Source organism: Zingiber officinale, chromosome 9A (assembly GCF_018446385.1).
Source record: "Zingiber officinale cultivar Zhangliang chromosome 9A, Zo_v1.1, whole genome shotgun sequence".
Classification (NCBI taxonomy): domain Eukaryota; kingdom Viridiplantae; phylum Streptophyta; class Magnoliopsida; order Zingiberales; family Zingiberaceae; genus Zingiber; species Zingiber officinale.
In genome coordinates this window covers 1920154-1947266 of record NC_056002.1, presented here as the reverse complement: position 1 = coordinate 1947266, position 27113 = coordinate 1920154, and the positions used below count along the sequence as shown (strand labels likewise).

The window sequence follows — 27113 nt, the reverse complement described above, 5'->3', positions numbered from 1 at the left end:
CAGCAAAAACAGACCGGGCCGCCCGTGAGCGCAAGACCCACGGGCTGGGGATTTGCACCCCCCCTGCGCGCGTTAATCGCGCACGTAACGCCCAGTTTATGGATTTCCGGCTCGAACCCCCCAAATCCACTCGATTTGGGCTTGGCCCGTGCATGCGTGTAGGTCCTCTTATCATTGCTAAGCAAGGATGGAAGGGCTTCCTATATAAACCCTTCCAAGCTTCTCCACTTAGTAATGTGCGACTAAAAACACTACAAAAAATGCTTTGAATTGAAAAACAAAATTCAACACAATGGATCTTTCATCGGGACCTTGTATAGCGGGAGCTTCATGCACCGGTTTGTCTTTATAATTTTTATTTCCATTTTGATTTTTGGAGGAGAACCAAACGCCATCTGATCATTTAAATATATGATTAGTCCCCAGGATATAACACAGCTAAAGACGCATGATTTCATGACTGAGATATTTAGGGCTCAATCTTCAGGATACTATTATCTTAGGTTAGTGTCCCAATCATGTACTTTCAATTATGTACATATATTTATCTTTTTTTATATTCGTAGGGTCGGTAGGTCGGTAGGGGTTAAATATATGACTAATTATTTAAAAGAACTCACCGCTGGACGATTGGATTATAATTTACGACTCTGAGATCATCGTTTGGACGAAGGATATTTAAAATTGGGTTTGTGTGTTGTGTGGGTGAGACGGACAATGGGTTGACAGCGATGCACAAAATAAAATCGGAGGGGTGAGAGTGAATGAAACAAGTATATGGCCCACGACGTCCACGTTATTCACCTAAACAAACAGCTAGGTAAATCATAAAGTAAAGTTATTTTTATTCTTTTTTAATTTATCACTGGTAACACGTCTCTATCGAGAAAAATAGATTGGATTTTTTTAAACCACGAAAATAAAAACTCTCTTTTAATTTTTAAAGCCTATTTTGTTATTTAAATATTGTTTATCTATGCGGGAATCACCCTAAACTGAAAAGATTTACTGCTCTTCAATTCGTACATCAGGCAAAATTTATTCTCATGTAAATACTTCTTTGCTTCGACTCTCTAATTCATAACTATTTATGTAATTATTTTTTTTAATATAAAAAATTCAAAATAAAATATAGTTTCGTATAAATTTAACATCTTTTAATTAACATCTAATATAATTTTTATTAATTAGATAGCTTCAATCAATTATGAACAAAAGATATTAAAAATCTAAAATGAGCTATAACTCAATATACTTTAACTAAAATCATGTATATTTTATCGATTAGGAATCAATCGATTTATTGTGAGGAAACAATAAAGTGAACATCATTTAATTAGATTGTACCTCATTTTAAACTTTTTTATTCAAAAAAATGAGAGACTTTGGCTTTCAAGGTCTGATGGTTTAGGGTAGAAATCGACATTAGGAATTAGGTGGGAAAGAATGAGTATTAATGGACGATCCTATCCAAAATGGTGAATACGGCTGGTTAGGGATGTGGCTTCTCAATTGACTATGTGAAGACTCCGTTTCGCTCTGCAATACAAAGAACGTCAATATGGGCCAGAGAAGAAGTCTCGGCGTTAGCCCTCCAATACTTAAGTCAATCACCGAAATAGTAGAAAAAATGACAAACAACTGTAGCAGCAACAAGAGTTCTAGCACAAATAACACATACTTCCACCGGTGTATGGACCCCTTTATATAATGTTCTAATAATAGACGTGCACACTTCTCAAGGCATATATATATTTTCTCAATTGTCATACGAAAAGATATATCAGGAAAGTGTCTCTGTTACCATTCCTAAATAGGGCGTGCAAATCCTTGAAATTACAGTAGAAACTTCTGTCATACTATTTTGCCTGTTGACCATGTCTTATTGTCAGCGGCACTAATTCCCATAAGGATATAATGAGATGTCTCATTGTTGGACAGAGTGGGGGAGCCGCTCGGCCAATATTCCTCGCCCTGTTGCTCAAGGTTATTCTTTTCCATGATCGCTTGGGCTCAGTAGGTCGTTCTTCGCCCAACCGGACAAGTGATCCTGTCAAACTAGTCTTTGTTTAGTCATAGTTATGAACATCTGATGTCCTCTATATAGCTGTCCCGACTGGATGAACAATCTTCTCAGATAAGCTTCCGTACCGAGCAAGATCTTTCATGCCCGATCGACACATTGCCTCCTGCTCAAGCGACTTTGGTTAGCCAACACTTTTCTTCCTTCGATCGTCTTGACTTTGACCTTCATATTGATTACTGTGTTTCTCCTTTGATTTATGTTTGGTGGGCTCCTTTTATCACCGTATTAGTGTATTTTAATTAAAACTCATTACATTATGATAAATTATTATCTATTGGAGCCAAAGCAAATAAATGTCTCATGAGATAGCTAAAATAATTTTTTTCTCACATAAGGACACAGGACAAATTTCAATTGTGGTCGGAATATTTTAGACAATTTACCATTATACAGTAGCGAGTGAGTAATTTAGAAAATAATTTAAATGAAAAAAATAGAATTATTATTTAGATAAAAAGTATTGGGAAAAAAAGTTTATTTTATTATTATAAAAAAGGTAAAATATATTTTTTTTTAAATTGAAAAATATCCTTCTTTGCTTTAAAAAATGTTGTATCAGTTTAGGCTAAGACGGTAGTTACTAAAACTTATAGTAATTTTAATTAGTAAAAAATATTTTTTTAAAATAAAATGGAGCATCTTTTATATTTTTTTAACATAGTGTCTTTTTCTTTGATGATAATGGAAATAAAAAAAGTTGCCCAAAAAAAGTATTATGAAATCAATGAAAAACAGGGACTGTGTAAACAATCGGATATGTTAGGGGGTGTTTTATAAAAAGTAAAAAAAAAAACATGTGAGGTCCTGAGAATCCAAGGCAAGGTGATCTAACTGGTCCCCCTCCTCGGTCGCTATCCCATATCCAATGCAGCAGCATCCCTCACCGTCCAACAACGATTCCGTCCTATCTCACCGTCGATTACGCGCGATCAGACCCGTGATCCCCGTTAACCTCGAGAGCATGTTTTCTTGTCTGCTCCTCAAAGTGTTCTGGCGGACTTTCTTACCGCGCTCTTCTTTTTTGGGCTTCTCCTCGCCCACCATAAATCGAAACCCTAATCCTCCGCATCCTCTTTTAAGTGTTACCATTCGAAAGACGAGCAATGGATCTCTCGACGGCGATGTGGACGGCGGCGGTCGTCGGCGCTGTCGCGGTCTACTGGTTCGTGTGGGTGATGGGCTCGGCGGAAGTGAAAGGCAAGCGGGCAATGAACCTTAAGATGGGATCGATCACGCGGGATAAGGTGCAGGACAAGTACAAGCAGTACTGGTCCTTCTTTCTCCGCTCCAAGGAGGACATTGCCGCCGCGTCCGACGACGACAACGTCCCTGCCTTCGTCGACACCTTCTACAACCTCGTCACAGACATCTACGAGTGGGGATGGGGGCAGTCCTTCCACTTCTCGCCCTCACTTCCCGGCCGCTCCCACCGGGAAGCCACACGCATCCACGAGGAGCGCGCCGCTGATCTCATCGCCGCTCGGCCGGGCCAACGGATCGTCGACGTGGGATGCGGCGTCGGCGGCCCGATGCGCGCCATTGCTGCCCACTCCGGCGCCGACGTCGTCGGCATCACCATCAACGAGTACCAGGTCGCCCGCGCCCGCGCGCACAACCGCAAGGCCGGCCTCGACGGGCGCTGCGAAGTCGTCTGCGGCAACTTCCTCGAGATGCCCTTCCCGGAAGGCACCTTCGACGGCGCTTACTCCATCGAGGCCACCTGCCACGCTCCCCGCCTGGAGGACGTCTACCGCGAGGTCTTCCGCGTGCTCAAGCCCGGCGCCCTCTACGTGTCCTACGAATGGGTCACCACCGCGCTGTACCGGCCGGACGATCCGCGCCACGTCGAGACCATCCGCGGGATCGAGCGCGGCGACGCGCTGCCAGGCCTCCGCGAGCAGCACGAGGTGGCAGCGATCGCGCGCCAAGTGGGCTTCGAGGTCGTGGAGGAGCGCGATCTGGCGCTACCCCCTGCGGAGCCGTGGTGGACGCGTCTCAAGATGGGCCGCTTCGCCTACTGGCGCAACCACCTGCTGGTCTCCGTCCTCGCCGCGCTGCGCATCGCCCCGAAGGGCGTCGTCGACGTCCACGAGATGCTCTACGAGACCGCCCGCCACCTGAGCGACGGCGGCGATACTGGCATCTTCACCCCCATGCACATGATCCTCTGCCGGAAACCTCCCATCAATCAGTAATCTCTCCATCAAACAAGCTACTCCAGAACCAATATACAAATCTTCCAACTTCAACTAATTAGTTCCAAGTGTCAGGTTTCCAGTTCAGGTTTTTTTTTTCTTTACTGGGTTTCTTCATCATCCCTGTTTTAGCGTTCATGATATGATGTCTGCAATTGTGCTTCCTAATTTAATGGCAGAACTTTCAAAAACCCCCCATTTTCTCATTCGATTCCAAAGGCTCATTTCTGATCCCTTTGGGTAAGATACCTGTGGAGATTGTTGTGCTGCAGGCTTGTCAGAGTCGCTTAGTTGGCAACGCCGTCCATACGCCTCGCCGTTCTTTTGTTAAAGCCAAAAGCTTCGAAGTGTTGTGGTGGGGACGATGGCGGTGGAGCGCACTATATTCGATCTCCTTTCTTTGCACAACTAAAAGTTATGCATTTTTTTTTCTTTTAAAACTATAATTTTGCCTTTACAAAGCGCCAAATCTGCGTCTTTCTCTATTCACTATGCGTCTGTCAGTTCCTGCACACCCTGCGCCAATGTGCCGGCGATTAATGCTAGAAATTTCCAAGTTGTTGGATTGATAATTGTATGTTTTAAAAGTTTTATTATTATTATTATTATTATTATTTATTAAATTAGCGACCTTGCTGTTAAAGTTATGGGCCCCACGAGACCAACAGCCGAACAAACCATCGATGCTAGTTCGCGGACCCACGTCGTTACCTATCTCGTCGTCGAAAGCTATTTGTGGGGTCTCCTTCCGTGGAAAAGTGGCTTTGGGTGGGCCACCTTCTGCCTCCTCCTATCTGTTCGTAGCTTACCTCCGTTCGTCGTCCACCTGGTCTTCTCCTCCGCCGCCGTCCCTAACCGGACTCCGGCATCGCCGCCCAGGCAGAGCAGCGAAGCCGCCCGAAGGAACCAATCATGGCTGTATACCGGTAACCGGATTCTCCTTTTCTGCATCTCGATCGATGCTGAGCTTTTAGGATTATGTGATCTGACGGCGTCCGGTCCGCTTATTCATCAGGTGCTCTGGCTGCGGCGCGGATCTCAACCTCAGCGCCGCCCACCTGTACCCGACGGACGCCCCGTTCGAGGCCGGCAACAAGGGCACGCTCTCCTTCTCCTGGGTCGACGACGCCCTGCTCCGCTTCGATAAGGAGGACCGGATCAAGCCCTTCTTCGAGACCCCCAACTACTGGGGCATCCTGCGCCGGCGCACCCGCCTCCACTGCGACGCCTGCGGCCACCTCCTCGGCCACGTCTACGAGGACGGCCTGCCGGCGATACACGGCCCCGGCCAGGACTTCCCGCGCCCCGCCAGGTACCGATTCAAGATCAAGGCCCTCAATATCTCTTCCTATTGAATTCCTCGAGACTTTTTTTCCCACGCACAAAAATGGAATTCCCAAAATAAAAGCCTATCGGGAATCTGCTGATTCGTGATTATGTTGAAGTAGGATTCGAGTTTGTTCGATCTGGTTCATGATTATTTTGGATTTGGGTGTGCATATAGTGATTTTTTAGGGTAGAAATTGATGGTGATTTCTTCGTTTTTTCCTCTTATTTCTGCGTCTGAGTTTTACTTTCCATATCGTGCTCGTTCAAAGAGAGCCCCTATCGTATCATGTACTCTTAACATATTATGATTGATTCGTGTACTTTTGCATGACAATTGATAAATTTCTTCAGTTATTTTCGTCTCTTGGTTAGATATTGTTTCTTTCATAAAAAGAATTTGAAGCAATCAATCGAAGACATCAATTTAAAAAAAAGGGATACAATGCAAAAGATAATTTTCTTGTCATCCTGCCGTTCATCTTTCCATTTTCATATCTATCCCTTTAATTGATCATCCTTATAAGAGAACGAGGTCTTTAGGTGTTTGCATTTGAAAGAATTAAGTGAAAGTATGATAAGTAAAAAAATCAATTCAAAAATCAGAATGGGCAAATGATTGCTTATCCTTCATTTTTTTTTTATCTTCTCAAATTGAGTTTTTTCATAAGATTTCATTCTTGATCTTATTTCTCCAGGTTCATAATCTACTTTGAGTGAAATCTGATCTATCTTTTTCTCTACTGCTCTCTCATATTCACACCCCTCCCCTTTCTCATGCACAGTTTTAAAATTATTCATGCTTTGTATCTTTCCTCTAATCGCATGTTCTCCCCCACTTTCTATCCTTTCTCTCATTTCTTCATCAGTAACTGATGCTCCAACAAGTTTTTGACGTTTCAATCCCTCTTTTTTTTTCCAACAAAAAATTCTGGAATCGACTAAAACTCAGTTAATCATCTCTCTGTTACAATCTGCTTAGTGGAGTATAATGGAGATTAGTAGTGGTCATTGCTATCTTTTCTTTAATTTTGATTAATAATCCTTCCACTTATCATCTCAACTAAATTTTCCTTTCATCCATTTGTATAAATATATACCAATGAAAAGATAAATTAAACCATTTTTATCTGTCCACTTGTCTATCCATCCATTTTCATTCATGTGTAATTTATAAAACTCAATGGCATTGAAATATACTTTGAGATCACAATTCCTTCATTTTTTTCATCATCATGTTCACTTGTTACCATTTAACTCATTCCTTTAAGAGTTAGCCGATCAAGTGAAAACTAAGATGCTGTTCTTGTCTTGTTCTTATATCGTTCTTGCTTTTAGTTAAAAGTTAAGATACCAACTAAGATGCTGTTCTTGTCTTGTTCTTATATCGTTCTTGCTTTTAGTTAAAAGCTGAGGTATCTTATTCGTAGGTGCATTTTATCACTGAAAACTCGTATGATCATACTGTTGGGAATGATATGTGAAAGAAATGCTCGATTCTAGTTGTGATATTGATCCAACACTAGGAATGAGGAAGAATTGTCCACGGTGAGATTCTGAAAAATGTCTCATTTTGCACTGGAAGGATAAGATACATGTAGAATAAAAAAGCAAATAACAAACTGGAAATTAATTAACACAATAATTAAAGAATTAACTTGGCATCTACTTGGATAAGCTGTAAAGATTGCATCTGATATCATCAACTAGCACACCAGATTCCCTCTGTACCAGCATGTGTTTGGCTCATGCTACTGAGCCAAACTTAATCATATGATTATTAAATGACTTGTTCTGATTGCTCTATCATAAAGGATATAACTAACCCTTGTTTTTTCTGATTATGGTATGTAAATGTCACGCTGAGCATGTGGATATAATGGACAAACTCGGACTCATTCATTAATTTAATCAAGAATTAATTACTTGTTCAATATTGCTTCAGAAAAACAAGAATCTTTGAATAATTAAACATCAACATGTGGATATGTCACTAATCTTTTCACTCTGACTTCTTCAGTCAATAATGATAATAATTCGAGTTATGACTTCTATTAAGATTGTTTTGTTAATTATGATGCTGTTTTGTGATTACGATTGACAAGGCAGGTTAACTCTAGTTGAAATAGGTTGTAAATAAGCCGAGCTAAGTTTTATGTTATTTAAAAGTTTCATCAACCTTGGATATTAAAAAAAACCTTATTAAGCCATTTCATAATTAGAGCATACAAATCAATATGAACGTGTTATAACATCCACATGATGTTCAATTCTTTGAACGCAATTAATGAGTAAATTTTATATTAAAAAATTTAAAAATTAAGAAAATAAAGTTTAGATATAAAAATAAAAATTAATAAGTGGATAGTGGGATTCATATATAATTAATACTAGTGATCGTGCATGTTTTGAAAATCTGAATTATTTGGGTCTTTGAAAATCCGAATTGTTTGAATTTTTTAGTGTCACCCTTACGGCTTCCCTATGAAAACAATTAATTTAATTTAATATTATACTTATCTTAGTAAAAAAAACTAAGAAAAGTATATTTTTTAACATTGTCGGCATAAAATATTTATAGAAATTTCTTTGATTATAATGTTGTCAATTCTAAGATGTGCGACTAAAGAAAACTATATTTTTTTTATATAAAACAATCAGAGAAAATTAATGATGAGAAAATTCATAATAATATACCGCAGTTGAGTTTCGAATTTTATGTCACTAATTGTTTCGCTTGTGGAATTATTAATAAACCTTGGAATTATTTTTAGTATAAATAAAAAAAAGGATATTAACGTAAATTTATTTTAGGCTTTATCAAAGTTAGTTAGTAAAAAGGGAAGATTTTTAATAAAATAATAAGATTAATGTTAAAATGAATATGAGTGTGTTAATAAAAGAGAGACGTTAATATAATAAATATATGATATGTTATTTAAAAAGATGATATATATTAATGTTTAAATTAATACGGATGTCCATAGTAATATAATTGTCATTGTAATTTAGTCAAATCATTAAGCTTTTAAAAAATATATACATGAACATTAAAGTATGTGCTCAGTTGGCTAAAGGATGACAGACGATTGTGATTTATCTTTCTTCATATAACTTAAGGACGGATTGTGAAAGATGTTACATAATCACCTTTTTCTGGCTACAATTAAAGTAAATATCATGGAGATGTTATTTATGTCTTTGTTTCTTCTTCTCCTGCGCTTGAGCACAACTATCGTTTAAGGTTTGGTGTCACTTGTCCTAACACATTTAGAAATTGCGAGAAACTTTGAGGTGAGTTTAAGAACCCTAAAATTGAAATCCGATCCACCACATCGCTGCATTTTCCCCTTTGATCGACAAGCTCACTCGGCAGTGTCATGTTGCTACTTCACATGCAGTGATCACGACTATGAATTGCAGCCGTGAGCTGGCGACTTGGGTGGGAATCGCAGCTATGCCTAAATTGCAACTGTGAACTTGGGCTGAAAGGGAGATCATGGCATGGTCGAAATATTTCAGACGTAGATTTATTATTTCACAAATAAATATTTACATCGTAGATATTGTTTTATTAAATATTTTAAATTATATTATGAATAAATAATTATTTTAATATTTTTACGGTAGAAAAAAAAAATATCTACTGCTCTGGACCTGTTCCCTTTGCATCTTTCGTACACAAACCCATAAAGACTTCACTGCTGCTTTCTCTTCCACCACCGCCGTTGCTGCCTCTTTCTCTCTCGTTGCCATGATTGACAACCACAGGCCGTCGCCGCAGGATTCGAACAAGAACGGCAACCACCATGACGTCTCCGACCACCCCGCCAACACCCGAGCGGTCTCTTCCTCCTCCCGTGCCTCCCCTTCCTTTGCCGCCACCTCCTCTGCGCAACCCACCGCCCCCAAGGGCCACACTATCGAGGATGTGTGGAACGACATCAGCCTCCACCACGACGACAGCCACTGGCGTCGCACCCACCCGCTCCCCCATCGCTCCCTCCGCACCATGATCCTGCAGGACTTCCTCTCCGGCCCCCTCATCCGCCCTCCTTCCGCGGCCGCCGCATTCGACTGCCCTCCCTCCGCTGCCGTCCACCCCACCGCACTCAGCCTCGAGATCCACCTCATCCCGCCCGATTCCATCCACTCCGGTTCCGCCGCCGCCGCCTCCCCCTCGTTCGTCTTCCCTGCTTTCTCCGACACCAACCCGCCCCCGTCCCCCATCGGCCTCTTCTCCCTCCTGTCCAAGAAACACCCTCCGACTACGGCGTGGTCCGCCGCCACAACCGCATGATGAAGAACCGCGAGTCCGCCTCCCGCTCGCGCGCCAGGAAGCAGGTCCCGTTCGACCCACCACCCGTTCGACGAAATGCCTCCCCGAGTTACAATTAACTTAATTCGGCAATTGCCCCCTGCAGGCCTACGTCAACGAGCTCGAAGTGGAAATCTCGCAGCTTCAGGAGGAGAATTCCCGGCTAAAGAAGGAACTCAAGAAGGTCATTTCGTTATCACTCATCATCAATCTCAATGCCGGCCACTCACCAACTTCACTCTGTAATTAATTCCCCTCTTTCTTTCTTTCTTTGCAGCTACACAAGGTGATGGCCTCCAAGCAACAATTCCCCTCAAAGAACAAGCTGCAGAGGAGCTCAACTGCATCATTCTGAACAACTCTGCAACCATTCCCAAATGTTAGATATTTTAATCATCACTCGTTCCGATCGAAGAAGAACTCGCCCAATGTGAATGTGAATGTGAATGTGAATATGAACACGCAGAGCACCTAAATATATATATATATATATATATATATATATGTTTGTATAATGATTAATGATTGAAGCCCTGGTCTGGTCCGGAGGAGGAAGAGCTTGTGTGTTTGAAGATATGTTGCAGGAATGGCAACGGCCGGGCCATGGGAGGCTGCCGATGACGGTACGTAGCCTGAGAAAAGGCAAGCTGATAATGCGTATATGGAGTGATGGGACGTGACGTGACGTAGTTACATGGATTCTAGTACTGTTCCTCTTTGTAGGGTTCTTGCTTTGTCTCTCGGTTATTTAGGCATTATGATCTCTATAATTATATTATAATATGCTTCGATGGTCGGAATAATTACTTTATTTCTATTTATCATTTTTATTGCAGTATTTACGGAACAGCCTAGTAAAACTTTTGAAATATTTAAAGGGAAAAATGCATATATATGATTTATATATTTATAAAAAAAATACATAATTATTTCTTATCGTACGCCCATAGTCGGCCGGACTAAGTTGATTCTTGAATTTATTATATTTGTTGTTAATTTCTTTGAGTAATCATAGATTTAGATCATCCATTGTTGTAAATTTAATATTTCAATTAGTGTTTGAGGGTATTATATATATTTTTTTAATTAATATTAAATATTTAATTTTTGAATCATTGATTTTAATAGTAATTAATTTAGTCTTATGAAAAAATTTTACTGACTATAATTTAAAAAAGGACATGATTATATTTGATTGTATTTAAGATGAGGTAAGGAGTGCAATAAATTAAATTTAAAATGTTTTGAGGTACCTAGAATAAATAGCAAGTCTTGACCCAAATTAATTGATAATCTTAGGTACTTTAAAATTACTTCAAATTAGAATTATTACACTTTAGAGAATTTCTTAAGTATAATCATGTCCTTGGATACTTTATCACGGGTTCATTAGAAGACCTAGGTTTGTCATATCATCTATCAATACCATTAAAAGATTCTTACAACTCTTTTACTTCACATCATGTCAAGATTTTAAAATTTAAGACAATTTTAATAAAAATCTATAAAACTTTACTGATGACATTAAGTATCTCAAAAATATTTTAAATTAAGTTCATTTAACTCTTACATTCTCTTAAATGTAATTATGACTTCAGCTATAAATTTCACAACTTAGATTGAATGTTTGACCATGAGCTCATTAATATTGACTTAAACATCATTAAAGGGTAATTTTAAATGTTATATGACTATCAATCAATTTCGATCAAAATTTATTAATAAATAAATTTAGACATCTTAGAAATACTTTAAATTAATTTCATTATGCTTCTTGTCTTATTCTTAGGGGGTGTTTGGTTGATGGATTTGGGAATGAGGGAATGGAATTATAGTAAAAGATAGTGTTTGGATTGTGGGTTTGGAAATGACATTTTGGGAATGATTACTAGATTTATGGGAATCAACCAAACTCATATAACTTGATGGGTTTCATTTCCATTCCTATTCCCATTCCACCCTATTATCAAACCCATACCCATAGTCATTCCCATCATTTAACCAAACACCCCCTTAGTGTATCTTTGGAGTTATGGTATCATAGTAGGACATCTAGATTGTCATCCAAGTGTCGTAGTTTGAACTCTAACTACGACGTATTTATAAGAATTTTTTCTCTAAATAAGGGCGTAACCAAAGGATGTTGGACTTCTTGGCTAGCCGCCGCGTGGACTTCCCGATTTATCTTGATGATCGGTGGGAAACTTCCATGAAACTATCAATGAGGCTAACTGGATTATCATTTTTTTTTATCTTATCCTTAGTGTCATCCAGACATCCATAGTTTGATTCACATTATAGTATATTTATAGGAATTTTTCCTTCAAATAATGTGTAACCAAAAGATGTTAACTTTTGAACTGTCTGTCATGAGTATTTTTTGATTTATCCGGATGACTGATAAAAAAAATTGACTAATTTAATCATGTCAGGACTAGTTAAGTTAATTATTTTTTAATTTATCCGGATGACTGATAAAAAAAATTGACTAATTTAATCATGTCAGGACTAGTTAATTTAGTTAACTGAATTTATTTATTTATTTATTTTTATTGTAATCATGTCTCGTGTATGAATTGAGAAATTAAAATTAAGGTATCAAATTTATAGCAGTCGACAGATGTATATGTATTAGGATAACTCGATTGATGATTTAGATTTATAATAGCTCAGAGAAATTAACAATTAAGTGGTTCGGTCACATCCATAAAATGATCAAAAAGAGATGGATGCAATTAATAGTTTAATAAACTATAGGTTAATTGTGTTAGGAATTTAGGATGCTAATAAATTGAAAATAATTTATATATTAGAGAAACAATAAATTGACTAAATACCATAAATTGCAAACAAGTTTGGAATGATTCTCATTGAATTTATCATATTAGAGAGAAGACATGGCTACCTTTTTAAGATGAAACAAAACAACAAAAAATTAAACCCCATGAGGCCATCTTTTTTGTGAAGCCTTTTTGTGGAATGCATTCGCTGTACCATTCCTTTAAATCCAAGGGAAATAATATGAACCAGATAATATTAAATACTTGAATAATAACTTAACGTTTGTGCCATAGTGCCGGACTAAAATATATTTAAAATGTTTAATATATATATATATATATATATATATATATATATATATATATATTATTTTGTCCATTTCAGTATTCACTATGGAAAACTCGAAAGGCTGCATTTATTTATTTAATAATTTATAAAATGTTTTTAATTAATTAAACTGAGTCAGGAGATGCCACGAGAAAACGACAAGAAAGGTCAAACTTACTTTTACGGCGATCCAACGTGTAAAGATCTCAGTATCTTCAATCTTGCATTAGATTCCTTAGACAAAAGGAAGTGGTGGTCCACTTTAACAAACTACGTGCCGATTGCTGGCTGCTTCATTGAAATTATGCTTGCTCTAAAATTGGACTTCATAATCAATTTCCATACCCATAGAAACATCGTTATTTAGCGAGGGCCGAAAGTAAAATCCTTATCACCAAAAAAAACGTATTCTATTTTTTTTTTTTTCTAAAATACCAATTGTTTTAGATAATTTTAATATCGATTAAAAAAGTATTTAAATAATAGTTAAAACTATTTTAATTTAATCATTTTTTTTAGTAGTTTGGATTAAAGTTATATATGTGATGGGCTTCAATAATACTACAATAAAAAAGATATTTTTAAAATATAAAAAATAGGATGAACAGCGTATATGAATAGAGCTATGAGATGGGCTGATTTCTAGTAGGATGGTGGGACAGGTTAACCTACAGTGGGCCGACCATTTAATGAGATGGGTTGGGTTAATCAGTTATCTCGACGGATTAAGAAATTTCTAATCAATTCAAGATCAGTTACAGATTAACATGGTCAATCCATGAGTTTACTGAAAAAAATTTATAGAAAAAATTAAAAATTTTAAATTTGATTATGGATTTGATCATATACTTTGAAAATAGAGATACGCTTATATTTTTCTGGTATCTTAGTCAATTTGATTATGGATTTGATCATATCATAGCCTTAACTTTCATGAGGCTAGAGAGACAACTGTCTCAGGGCTCAGCCTAATGAAGGACCTATTTTTTTAATTATATTAAAAAAATGAGAGACATGGACCCTAAATGGTCGTTAAACCTATTCTCATGACTCCGAGGCATACACCGATGCATGACTCTTCTTTGCACGCAATTGCTTCTCCGGTGTTGCTCTTCTTTGCACACGATTTCTTCTTCGGCGTTCTTTCTACCAAGGCACAGATCCAGGAACAAGAGGTAATCATAATCTTCTTCTTCGACCATCTTCTTCGTCTTGCAACACGTGACACTAATTGTAACCTAATCATGCAACAAGGATCGTTTGTGCGACCTAATCGCGTCGATTCTCGCAGTGGCACACTCGACGCAAGCTGGCGGTTGGTCTTTGCTCGCTTGACTTAATTGCGTAGCATGGGGCTGTCGCACGCTACTTCAGTCGCTTGTGCGAACTATGACCTAATTGCATAGTGGTTACTATTTGTCGCCTTACTAATGCCTACGGGCACCGCATTAGTCTCAGTGTTATAGGATACACTAAATGGGCTATTAATGTTATAGATTGAGAAAGAAAGAGTTCGACAATTGAATTATGCAGATTTGATAAATGTTTTTATCTCTAAAACAACTAGACGAGTAGGGTTTATATAATTATTTTAAATATTTATTAATTTTTTTATTAATTTAATATATTTATTTTTAGTTTATTTATATATTTAGTATATATGCTATTTGTAAATTAAATTTTATTATTATTGATCGTAGCAAAAGAATCACTTTTTAATATGCGCTTCAGGTCCCGTCAAACACAGGTACGACTCTAGATCATATACTTTGAAAAGAAAGATATGTTTAGATGCACCATTTGCACCATGGCGTGCTCAATGTTTGTAACAAATTAAACTTTGCAGCAGTATCAAATTTTCAACTTATTTATTATTACGATATGTATGTTTTCGTAAATATGCTCTAGGATAATAAAAACGTTGTTAGTTAATTTTTAGCTGAATTATATAATTGTAACGTCCCGGCTCGGGCGGGCCCCACCTGAACCGAACCGGGAACGCTACCTGAATTACCCATCGGGTTGATGACTAGCTCCACAGACCACCGGAGGTCCTTTCAGCGTGCTTTGTCCTCACTCGCACGCACCCTGGAAAACTTCCCAGGAGGTCACTCATCCTCAGATTTCTCCAAGCCAAGCACGCTTAACTTTGGAGTTCTTTGAGTTTGGGCTTCCGAAAAGGAAGGTGCACCTTGGTGATATGGATAGTACCATCTAACCTTTAAGCCATACCTTAACCAGAATCTTTAGAACCGGGGTATTACAATCACCCCCACTTAAAGACACAACGTTCTCGTTGTGTAACCACGAATCACAACACAGACAAATCCCAGAATCTCCCTTGCTAGGTGGTGCCCTGGGTGCTCCTGCCACAGGCGCACTCACGGTCGCAAGGTTGCTCTGATACCATCTGTAACGCCCCGGCTCGGGCCGAACCGGGAACGCCACCAGAATTGCCCATCGGGTTGATGACTAGCTCCACAGACCACCGGAGGTCCTTTCAGCGTGCTTTGTCCTCACTCGCACGCACCCTGGAAAACTTCCCAGGAGGTCACCCATCCTCAGATTTCTCCAAGCCAAGCACGCTTAACTTTGGAGTTCTTTGAGTTTGGGCTTCCGAAAAGGAAGGTGCACCTTGGTGATATGGATAGTACCATCTAACCTTTAAGTCATACTTAATCAGAATCTTTAGAACCGGGGTATTACAATAGTATTCTTAATATTAGATATCATATCGAAAGATGATGAAGTTGTTTTCAAACCTACTTGCTATCAAACTCATAAGTCCATTAAAATTTTAATTTTAGAGGTTTTTTTTTCCCTCAACCGGCAAGCTAATACAAGCTCGTCCCTAGATGGTCGCTAATCCACGTGGTTCAATCTATTTGGATCCGTCTTTAAATAAATTGATAAAATTTTAACATAACTCGTTTAAATTATTTGACGGGGTAAGATCAACCCGATTGATCCAACTCAAATAAGGGATGATATGTTACACGATCATCTACGAGCAACTAGTCATCGGGCAGGTCAATTCAATGAATCCAACTCAAATGCTGCATCGTAAAAGATGAGTTTTTGTTTTTTTACCCTTAACAGAAGAATTAAATTGTGCTATAAAAATGAAAAAGGTAAATAAAAATCTATTAGGTATTAAATGCCAATAGGTAAATTAGGTAGGAAAAAAGACATTCTGAAGACTGAAATGAGATATTTTACAGCGAGAAAGTACATTTTAGAAGTAAAATGAACATTTTAAAGGCCAACATGTAAATTGTTTAATAATAATAAAGTATTAAACATAAACACACAAGCAATTGAGTTTGAGCTATCGTTTTCTTCCGTCGCACATTACCTTCCACCCACAAGTTTCACAAAACACACTGTTTTTTTATATTTTATATCCGTCAAGAATGTTTCCTTCAAGAAAAGTAAATGAATAAACACAATTTATTTCATAGATCAAAATATAAATAAGGAACAGGCAGTGCCACCGATTACACACTACAAACTGAAACAGGAATCATGAAGGGAGCAAGGACTACATCGATCTCTATTTGCTGTATGCTCATCCTTTTGCTAGAGAACTCTCAAGCCGAGACTAAGTGGCAAAACAAAACAAGAACTCCGGCGATTATCGTTTTCGGTGACTCAATAGTCGACCCGGGCAACAACAATGCGATCGTCACTATGGTCAAGTGCAACTTCGCGCCGTACGGGAAGGACTTCCCCAGGGGTCAAGCCACCGGCAGGTTCAGCAATGGCAAGATCCCCTCAGACATCATGGGTATGCCAAAATCTAGCCTCCATGATAAGTAACAACTAATCATTACCTATAATCACTCATCAATCGTATCTTGTTACAGCTTCTAATCTAGGAATCAAGCAATACGTGCCGGCGTATCTCGGAACTGAGCTCAGCGCGTTCGATATCCTCACCGGCGTAAGCTTCGCCTCCGGTGGCTCGGGATACGACCCCCTCACCAGTGAACTAGTGGTAATTGATCACATCTCTATCTTGAATTGTATGTCCTCGTAAGACCTTGTACGCTACTTACTTCATGTACACTTGATTCAGCAAGCCATATCGATGACTCAGCAACTGAATTTGTTCAAGGAGTACAAGCAAAAGCTGAAAGAGATTGCAGGAGAGAAAAGGGCAAATGCCATAATCTCCAAGAGCCTCTACTCTGTGATCACGGGGACTGATGACCTAGCCAACACATATTTTTCAACCCCTGTTCGAAGCGTAGAGTATGATCTACCTTCCTATATCAAATTTGTGGTGCAATGTGCTTCGAGTTTCTTGCAGGTGATGACTATGTTTATGCTTTTCGGGTTTATGCTTGAATGATACTAAAGAACAACCAATCGACTCTAGGAACTTTACCACTTGGGGGCTCGAAAGGTGGCCGTTACCGGAGTTTCTCCGATTGGATGTCTACCGTCACAAAGGAGCTTAGCCGGAGGAATCGAAAGAGAATGCGTCACTCGCTACAACGAAGCTGTCCTCATGTTCAACTCTGTTCTAGCAAAAGAGATCCAGAGGCTGAATTATACTCTGCCGGGATCAGAGTTTCTTTTCGTCGATATGTATGACATTTTTCTCGATATGATACAGCACCCAAATGCTTACGGTAAATTCGATCGATCTGTGCCTGCTACTGCATTCATTGATCAGCTCTTACAATTTTTCATTTGGTGCAGGATTCGAAGAGGTAGCGAAGGGATGCTGTGGCACAGGGATCTTTGAGGTCACGAAGACTTGCAACAGATTCACAGCGGGAGTCTGTGAAGATGTTTCAAAGTACCTATTCTGGGATGTCTATCATCCAACAGAAAGAGGCTACAAGATCATGATACAAAAACTTCAAACAAAGTATAGTCCATTCTTTAACTGAAAGCCAGTGATTAGTCATGCATGGACACAATTATACAAATGTATCATCTTTACTACAAAAATATTATGATGGCAATCTTCTCTGTCTCTCCCTCCCCCTCTCTCCATGATTTTGTTGGATGCTCTGAGATGATTTAAAATCCAGGTAACTTTTAATGAATATGTATGATTTGTTGGGTTTTTCGGGTCACGAAAATCGTTTTTTCGCGTCGCGGAAATCCCGAAACCCTCTAGCCATTGGATCCGTGCGAAAAAAACTTTCGAAAATACGAGTATGAGTTTCAAACTATGATCTACAGTAGATCTACAAAGGAAAACCATTTTATACCTTCGATGCGTGCCCTCGCAAATCCCGCAAGTCCAAGGTACGCCGGATCTCGAAGTTGTCAACGTAGACAACTCTCTAGTAGTATCCACACGAACAAGATGTGTTCTCTAACACACAAGGATGGAGAAGAGAGCACCACAAGTGTGCTAGCACTCTCTAGGGCTCTCGGGTAGGATTGGAAGAAGAAGAAAGGAATAGAAGAGAACACACTCCTCTAAAATCTCTATATGACTTTCACTAACCTTTCTTCTTGGATTAGATTCACTCTCCTTTCTTCTCCCTTGCTTGAAACCCACGACCAAGAGAAGAGAAGGAGCAAGAAGAGAGCTTAGGAGGAGGAAGATCACTTGAATGAGAGTTACACTTGCAAAATGAAACTCTTTTCATCTAATTAAGTGGTTTGTAACCTCCATGTGATACCAAGAGTCACAACTCTTGGTAACTCCCATGAGGTGACACTTCACTTAAGTAACCATGATGATGTGGAGCATCATCATTGGTCCACTTAATGCCAACTCACCAATGAGGTGGCATAAAGTCAAGTCAAACTTGACTCTTCATCTTCCTCTCAAGTCAAGTCAAACTTGACTTAATCTCTCTCATGGTTGATCTAATCTAACCATTTAATTCAAGCCAATTTAATATAATGAATCTAATTCATTTAATTAAATTGATTCAATAAGTCATAATCTAAATTAGACTCATTGAACACATGAATCAACTTGAGTCCAACTCAATTAGCCCAATTAGGATTACTCTTAATCCAATTTGATTCATCAAATGAATCTAATCCTCTTGGTTCATCATATGAACCTAATCTCCATCCACTTGTTCTTTGTGTGTGACCCAATAGGTTCTTGTAACGTTGGCAATGCCCCTAAACTCATTTAGAAACATAAGTAATGAGCGGTATCTAGCAATACATCATTACTACCCAAGTTACAAGAATGTTGAGATCCAACATCACCTTGTGACTACTAATTGTGACTCCTCACAATATATGACAAGTGTCCTTCTATCCTAGATATCTAGATTGATCAATGTGAGGCATAGACCGTGTCATCCTCTAATCAATCTAAATCTTGAACTCCAAGTAGACTCACTCAATCAAATGAGCTCAATATCTCATATTGACTCAGTTGGGCATGGACATGCACTTCGTGGTCTCACTCTATCAAGAATACCGATGTCTCTCCCGTCATATAGGAGGGATAGATCCCATCTGCATCACTCACATCCCTCCGCATAATTTGTTACATACCCAGTAATCGCCTTTATAGTCCACCCAGTTACGGGTGACGTTTGACGAAACCAAAGTACATAACTCCTTATGTAGGGAACCATGGTGACTTCAGGTCTAAGGACTAGTAGTCATACTAATAGCCACATGAGAAAGTATATGACACTCATATAACGATCCATGATATTTTCTCATGACGGGTCATTCAGTATACATTCTCCAATGCATACCCATGTGTCAACTTGATATCTCTATATCCATGACTTATGAGATCAAGTCATCGAGTTGATCTACATGCTAGTCTTATTGCATTAACATTGTCCCTGAATGTTAATACTCGACTAGGAATGGATTAAGAGTAGTGTTCCCTATATCATCTCACTATCGGTTCAACTAACCGATTGATATAGGTGAGAACCTTCTACTCAAGGACGTTAGTATACTTAGTTTATTTGGCACCAATACAAGTAAGTATAATAACCAAAAATCAAATGCCTTTATTTATATAGAATATGATACAACAAGTCTAAAATACAATCATCAAATGATTGGCTCTAGGGTTCTAGCTAACATGATTCTGCTTGAAATTGGGAAAGATGGCGCGCTGATTAGCTGGTCCCGATGTTGATTGCAAGAAGACTTTGGGAAGAAGAAATCTGGTGCTGGATCGATCCTGCATGTCAAAAAGAAGAATTGGGAGAAGAAAATGTCAGTAATCGGGCCAGGGAGAGATCCCAATGCGCTGACACTCCGACGTTCAAGTCTGACAGAAAGAAAAGGATGAAGAACAGTGGTGACGAATAGTGAACTCTGATAGCGAAGCATACTTGTGCTTTTGGAAGAAGACCCCTTATACAATGCTATTTGCCCTATCCACATGAATATTATTGCATTACTAAAATAGGATCCATCAAATTGACACACTATTGTCTTTGCCAAATAAGACCTATCACTTCTGTACTTTACAAGGTAGAAGCTTCCGTCGTATGGATTGCACAGGGAATATTCTCTTGATGCTCTGACAACGATTATACAAGTTACTAAAAAGGAATATTAGGTCATCGGTTAATGGACTATTAATACGCTTTGATGGTAGACTGACTGAGTCCCCTATAACATCCTGTCGAACCCTGTTCTCGAACAGGATCGGGACGACTAAGGAATATTGATCATCTCGAGGACTTGACCTTTCTAAGGATTCGACTTTCTTGAGGACTCGACTTTTCTGAGGATTCGGCTTTCTTAGAAATTGACCTTTTTAGGACTCGACCTTTCTTGAGGACTCGACCTCTCTGAGGAATCGACTTTCTGAGAACTCGGTCTCTCTGAGGACTCGATCTTTTTGAGGACTTGGTGGGCCTCCATTGAGCCGGGAGCCTTTGGGATCCAATCGGACAAGAGATCCGATTAGTTAGACTATTTGGTTGAGTTGTATGACCACGTTAGTCCTGAGTGTTGACCCTTCCTTAGTTTTGACTGCCACCTCAGCCAGCTTTCTTGATTTCGACCTTGACCTTGGGGGCCCTACTTCATTCACCATTTCAATGTAAACGCATAGTTTGTAATGTAAACCTGCATCAGTAAAAAAGTAATGGTAGAATAAATAATAAATCAAGTAGAAAATCATTTAATTAAACGGATTCAATTAGTATTGATATTATTCAATCTATTTAATAATTAAAAGTTTATGATAATTGATATGGGAGGAAATCAGAGGGTGTCACATGTTAAGGAAAAGTCAATAGTTTTGCTAGGGTGATAGCCAAAGTTAACTTAAGGTAGTTCCTTGACAGCAGGCCGTTCCTAACTTCATATCACTCCTAGCTCCATGTTGTTCTCAACTCTATATCATCCTTGACTCCACGCCACGCTCAGTTTTGTGTAATCTTTGTATCTGTATTGTTGCTCGCGGAAGATACATATAATGTAGACATTTGCTCCAGAAGAGGTGGGCAACGTAGCCATTAATTTCAGGAAATGTAGGTAACGCAAGTGTGGATCTCGGAGTAGGTGAAGAACGTGAGAGCATAAGTAAGATCGCGCGCTCCTACGAGGTACACGGGCATGCATCTAGACTTCCAGAAATCCTAAACCACACCATTCTTCTTCTTCATTCTCCCCGACCCAAAACTTACTTGAGCATTAGAGTCGTTGGGAACCCCCGACCATCATTCTAACTATCTCTTTCTTGTTTTCTTTCATTTAGACTTCGGCTAATCTCTTCATCGGTCCCTGTTGTTCCTTGGTGAATGACGATAAGTCAACATCAACGCCAACTCATCGACAATTCATTCGTCAGTGGTCTCAAGCAGGATCAAATTGACACCGTTTGTATGAAAACTGAGTTAAGACACGAACTGAGACGTTGAGATGGATGACACCAGAAGACCAAATGTCGTCACCATGGTAACAGATGATTTCAACAAGCTAGTGGCTGCCATAGTTGCGGCGATGTTGCAAGGCAATCCCAATAGTCAGCACTGCTAGTACCTAACCCTCCACCATTCAAGATGTTGACTCGAACAATTAAAGCGCCACAAGCGTCTCATCAAATGTTGACTCGACCAACTGGAATACTCCAGGTTGTGATCCCCACTCCTGTCGAGAGATCAGCCTTGAGGGCATCACCCTTGGAATTCTCTGGCAAAAACCCCACATCGAGATCCTTCGAGGGGAAATGTGTTGGTGCAATCGACCTAGGATTAATCAGGGTTCGATCATTATTTTGATGTGTGTGTCAAAGAATTTAAGTTAGATTTCATATTGGTGGAAGGAAGCTGAAGGAAGCGGACTTCAAGGTAACATGAAGGATGACACGGAAAGGAGTCGCGGGCTCTGGTGCATCTGAGGGACGAAGGTCGAGGAAGAGGGCTTCAAGGGTGACTCCGGAGAAGATGAGTGTGAGTGTGTAACCGGGACCAGTTGGCTGTTGGAAGTGATAGTCGACCGGGGAGCGAACTTCTGCATTCTATTCGCTCAGCCAACAGCGACCAGTCGACTGGTACTTTTATTAGTCAACTAATAAGTAGCCATTGACAAACCGTTGGCACTGCTAAGTAGCCGTTGGCTACCTCCAACGGTAGCACCAGTAGACTAATGGAAGTGTCAGTCGACTGGTGACGAGATGAGTTGATATGATGATCAACTCTCTTCTCTTATTTATAGGTAGCTTTGGGGCATGAAGGAGGTTACTGATTATTATTGAATCACTCCTTTGTCATTGTCCAAAGCTTCCAAGTCATTGCTTTAGTTTTTGTATTTCCGCTTGCACACTAACATTTTGTAGATAAGCAATCGAGTTGGATGTGACCTAGCTATCCAACCCCTCTTCTAGCCAGCCATCGATCTCCTACAAGTGGTATCAAAGCGAGGACACTCTTCAACGGACTAATTATCGAGAAGAGCACTTCATCAAAATAGTCGGTTCAAGCATCCATCTACCCAAATTCGAAGGAGACTTCTCTTGGTGGAAGAAGAGAATAGAGATATTCTTCGAAACCGATTTTGATATAATGCTAATTATAAAAAATGGTTTTGAGATGCCTATGGATCAAGACAATAAGTTAATTGAGAAAATAAGGTGGAACAAGAAGCAAAGAGAAGAACATGTAGCAAACTCAAGAGCATTGCATCATCTTCTAAGTGTTCTTCCCCAACAAGAAATAACAAGGATTGGAAACTATACAAGTGCCAAAGACTTGTGGAAAAAGCTAGTGGAGCTTCATGAGGGGCCATCAGAAGTAAAATTGGCAAAAAGAGACCTTCCCTAATCTCAACTCAACAACATTAAGCTTGAGAAAGGAGAAAATGTATCAATTTTACATTCTAGAATTAAGGAAATTATTAATGGACTAACAAGTGTAGGTGAGTCACTTTCAAATCAAGACATGATGATGAAAGCTCTTAATGCCTTCCCAAGAACCATAAATTGGATGTCAATAATAGACTTATTCTACATTTCAAAGGATATAGAGAAGTGCACTCTAGATGTGTTCTTCTCAATAATGGAGCTTTACGAGACTCGAGTTGAAGGGTTAGATGGAGAAACTTATAGATCAAGAGAAGTAGCCCTTGTGACAAACAAGGGAAAGGATAAGAAGAAGAAGTCTTCATCCCCACCATCCTCCGACTCCGAAGAATTAAACACCTCAACGGATAGTGATCAAGAGGTGAATATGGTAATAAAAATGAGAAGGATATTTAAAAAGTTTTCAACTAACAAATCTCATGCTAGGAAGAGATCAAGAAGTAAAAGTAAAACAAGGAGGGTCATTTGCTATAATTGTCAAGGAGAATGACACATTAGGGATGAATGCCCCCTCTTAAAGAAGAAAGAAGAAAAGAAGAAGGAAGAGAAGAAGAAGACAAAAGAAAAGGGGAAGAAAGTAAAAAATCTAAAGGCTTGACATGGGATGATCTATCATCATCGGAGGGAGAAGAACACCATGTCTACCATTTTGCCTTGATGGGAATAGAAGATATAGTCTCCACTTCATCCAAAAAAGAGGAGGAAAAGAGCTCAAGTGAAGAAGAAGGGAGCTCAAGTGAAGGGGGAGGACAAATTTTGGAATCAGACATCTCGATAAATGAGATATACAATCTTCCCCCTTATGTTTAAATTAAAATTATTAAAAGTATAAATGAGAATTTGTTCAAGGCAAAAAGGAAAAATAAGTCCTTGAAAAATGATATTTGCATGCTTAAGGAAAAAATTAGAATCCATGCCTATTAGGGATAATGATATGCATGCTTCTTCTACTAATTCGAATAATTCATGTTTAGAAGAAGAAAAATAGGAAATTGAGGGAAAAAGTAGAATACCTTACCAATGCTCTTATAAAATTTAAAATTGGATCCAAAACCTTAAATATGATCATTGGGAGTCAAATGGCAAGTTTTAAGAAAAATGAGTTAAGATACAATGAACTTAACAATGAAAAGACCTATCATTGTCTACTTATTAGGGGCAATAAAAAACTAAGACCATAGATAGAAAATGAATCTCCAAGGAATATTTGGTTAATCCAATTAGAAAGAATTTCTATTGGGTGCAAAGTCAATCCTTAAAGGTTGATTTTGGGTTAGTCAACCATTGAAATCATAATTTAAATCTTTGAAAAATTATTGACTTGAGATCTTAAGGGGGAGCAATTAGGCTTGATAGAAATTCATGATAAAGAGGGCTAAGTAGAGGTTAACTTTATTTCATCTCACAATGACTTTGTATTATTTTCTAAACATAGATGTGAGATGATAGGATGATATAAATAATTCACTTATGCTTATGACATTTTGATGAGTTATGAAATGTATCAATTTTTAGTGATCATAGGCCAATTATGGGGAAAACAAATGTTTAATTAATGGACATCTTGCCCATAGATCATAGTTGGACATTTTAAATATTTTAAAAATAATTCTATGTTTTACTTACTGTGGTATAGTTATTTTGAAACATATTAATTCAAAACAAGTTTTCAAATTGATACAAACTTGAGTGACTTTCAAGGTGTTTGAGTTTTTATCAAAACTTCAAAAATATGATGAATTTTCCTGGAAGCATATTTTTCCTTATTAAAGAACATTATAAAAAATATGTGTTCAAAATTTCATGATTTTTCAAATTTTCTAAAATTTTCTATGCATTTCTGAAGTTGACTTTAGAAGGCTGAAATTTGGATTGGTAATGTGTTAGTCAACTGAAATAGATGGTAGTCGACTGGTAGCAATTTTCCAGCACTGTCAAGAGTTGGTTTTGGTTAACTTAGAAAACTTTGATGCCATGGTATGCATGATTGTTTAGTGCAATCTTTTGATGGTGTCAAAGGGAGAGAAATTGAAAAGTTTAAGTTAGAAACTTAATTCTCCATATTTGGTAAAACTTAAAAATTAAGTGATATAGCATATGTTAAGGGGGAGCTTGGATTTATACTTCATGTTTACATTTATGCTGGTAATTTTTAAGTTGTTTTTATGTCTAACTTAAACATATTGTCATACAACAAAAAGAGGGAGATTGTTGGTGCAATCGACCTAGGATTGATCGGGGTTCGATCATTGTTTTGATATGTGTGTCAAAGAGTTTAAGTTAGATTTTATATTGGTTTGATATGTGTTTGAGTCATGCAGGACTTGGTGAAACACACATAAGGAGTTTGGTGTGGCTAAGCTTGGGAAGCTCATCCTATGACTCGGCTCCATGAGATCGATGAAGGATTGTGCATCTTAGGGATTGCGGATGAGGAGCAACAGAATGAAGCCAAAGGAAGAAGACTTCAAGGTAACGTGAAGGATGACACAGAAAGGAGCCGCGGGCTCGGGTGCATCTGAGGGATGAAGGCCGAGGAAGAGGGCTTCAAGGGTGACTCCGGAGAGGATGAGAGTGAGTGTGTAATCGGGACCAGTCGACTGTAGAAAGTGACAGTCGACTGGGAGCAAACAGAAGCATTCTATTCGCTCAGCCAGCAGTGACCAGTCGACTGGTAAGTAGTCATTGGCAAACCGTTGTCACTGCAAAGTAGTCGTTGGCTACATCAAATGATAGCACAAGTCGACTGATGGAAGTACCAGTCGACTGGTGCCGAGATGAGTTGATATGATGATCAGCTCTCTTCTCTTATTTATAGGTAGCTTTGGGGCATGAAGGAGATTACTAATTATTGTTGAATCACTCCTTTGTCATTGTCCAAAACTTCCAAGCCATACTCTTCTTCCTACTCTTAATCTCCATCTTGCAAAAGAAAAAGAGTGTTTTGTGAGAGGTTGTACTCCATCGAGAAGGAGTAATCTCTAACCGGAGATTGTCGGTGGTTGATCCGCCGAAGGATCAAGGGTTCGTCCATCTCAAGGACACACCGTGGAATAGGAGCAAGTAATATCTGAACCACGTAAAGGAATCGTGTTAGCATTTGTATTATTGTTTACCTTCATTGCTTTATTTTTTTTATTTTCGCTTACACACTAACGTTTTGTAGAGAATCAATCGAGTTGGAGGTGACCTAGCTATCCAACCCCTATTCTAGCCGACCACTGATCTCCTACGAAATGTTCTCGTCCCTAGTGGAACGGAGGGCCTTCAGGGCCCTCCATTTTAAAAGAATATCATTTAGATGAATTACCACGATATTTCTGAGATATAAACCTCCTCGTATTGCAAGGGTCGAACGCATATCATGTATGTCTCCACCGACAGACATCCGTTTACGGGTCTGAACTTCCCTGACTTAGAACATAGTTGAGATCAATATCCAATGCTAGATGTCAACCTCCCCCTCAGTCGAGGTAGGACACATAAGATGGGCACATCACATTAATGAGACACAACCTTAAAAAAATACTAGCGCACTTCAGACTCGAGGACTAAGACAGATTGGCCATTGTGTGCATTTAATAGGTGTAGTCATATTTAATGCGCAAATGCTATTTTAAAACACGTTTGGGGATTTACCATGTGGTTGTTATAGTCGGGACAAAAAGAACCACCATATTTGACTACACAACAATCCATCAAGTCAGACTTTCACCTCCTTCGATTAAACTTGAAGGGAGAGACTAGTGATATAGTGTTAGATTTTGAGGGATGTCCTAAGACAATCGCTTTATGATTTTACTA

The 27113-nt window shown here is 38.9% G+C and overlaps 3 protein-coding genes and 1 long non-coding RNA gene across 4 annotated transcripts; all 4 read left to right on the top strand.

The window, feature by feature from the left end:
* Positions 1-3128: 3128 nt before the first annotated feature.
* Positions 3129-4487, top strand: LOC122020564 (24-methylenesterol C-methyltransferase 2-like). Its single transcript, XM_042578541.1, has one exon. The coding sequence runs from the start codon at positions 3190-3192 to the stop codon at positions 4279-4281; it is 1092 nt and encodes a 363-aa protein (XP_042434475.1). The 5' UTR covers positions 3129-3189; the 3' UTR covers positions 4282-4487.
* A 525-nt stretch (positions 4488-5012) lies between these two features.
* On the top strand, positions 5013-5981 carry LOC122020565 (uncharacterized protein At4g08330, chloroplastic-like). The gene is made up of 2 exons (XM_042578542.1): positions 5013-5207; positions 5297-5981. Exons 1-2 carry the CDS (start codon positions 5194-5196, stop codon positions 5634-5636), a joined length of 354 nt encoding a protein of 117 aa, XP_042434476.1. The 5' UTR covers positions 5013-5193; the 3' UTR covers positions 5637-5981.
* Positions 5982-9874: 3893 nt separating this feature from the next.
* Positions 9875-10763, top strand: LOC122020563. Its single transcript, XR_006122260.1, has 3 exons — positions 9875-9951; positions 10032-10109; positions 10203-10763. It is a non-coding gene; the product is annotated as an uncharacterized LOC122020563 (long non-coding RNA).
* Positions 10764-16538: 5775 nt separating this feature from the next.
* LOC122020603 (GDSL esterase/lipase EXL3-like) lies at positions 16539-18093 on the top strand. Its single transcript, XM_042578600.1, has 5 exons — positions 16539-16820; positions 16900-17030; positions 17112-17345; positions 17415-17670; positions 17741-18093. Exons 1-5 carry the CDS (start codon positions 16559-16561, stop codon positions 17932-17934), a joined length of 1077 nt encoding a protein of 358 aa, XP_042434534.1. The 5' UTR covers positions 16539-16558; the 3' UTR covers positions 17935-18093.
* Positions 18094-27113: the final 9020 nt, after the last annotated feature.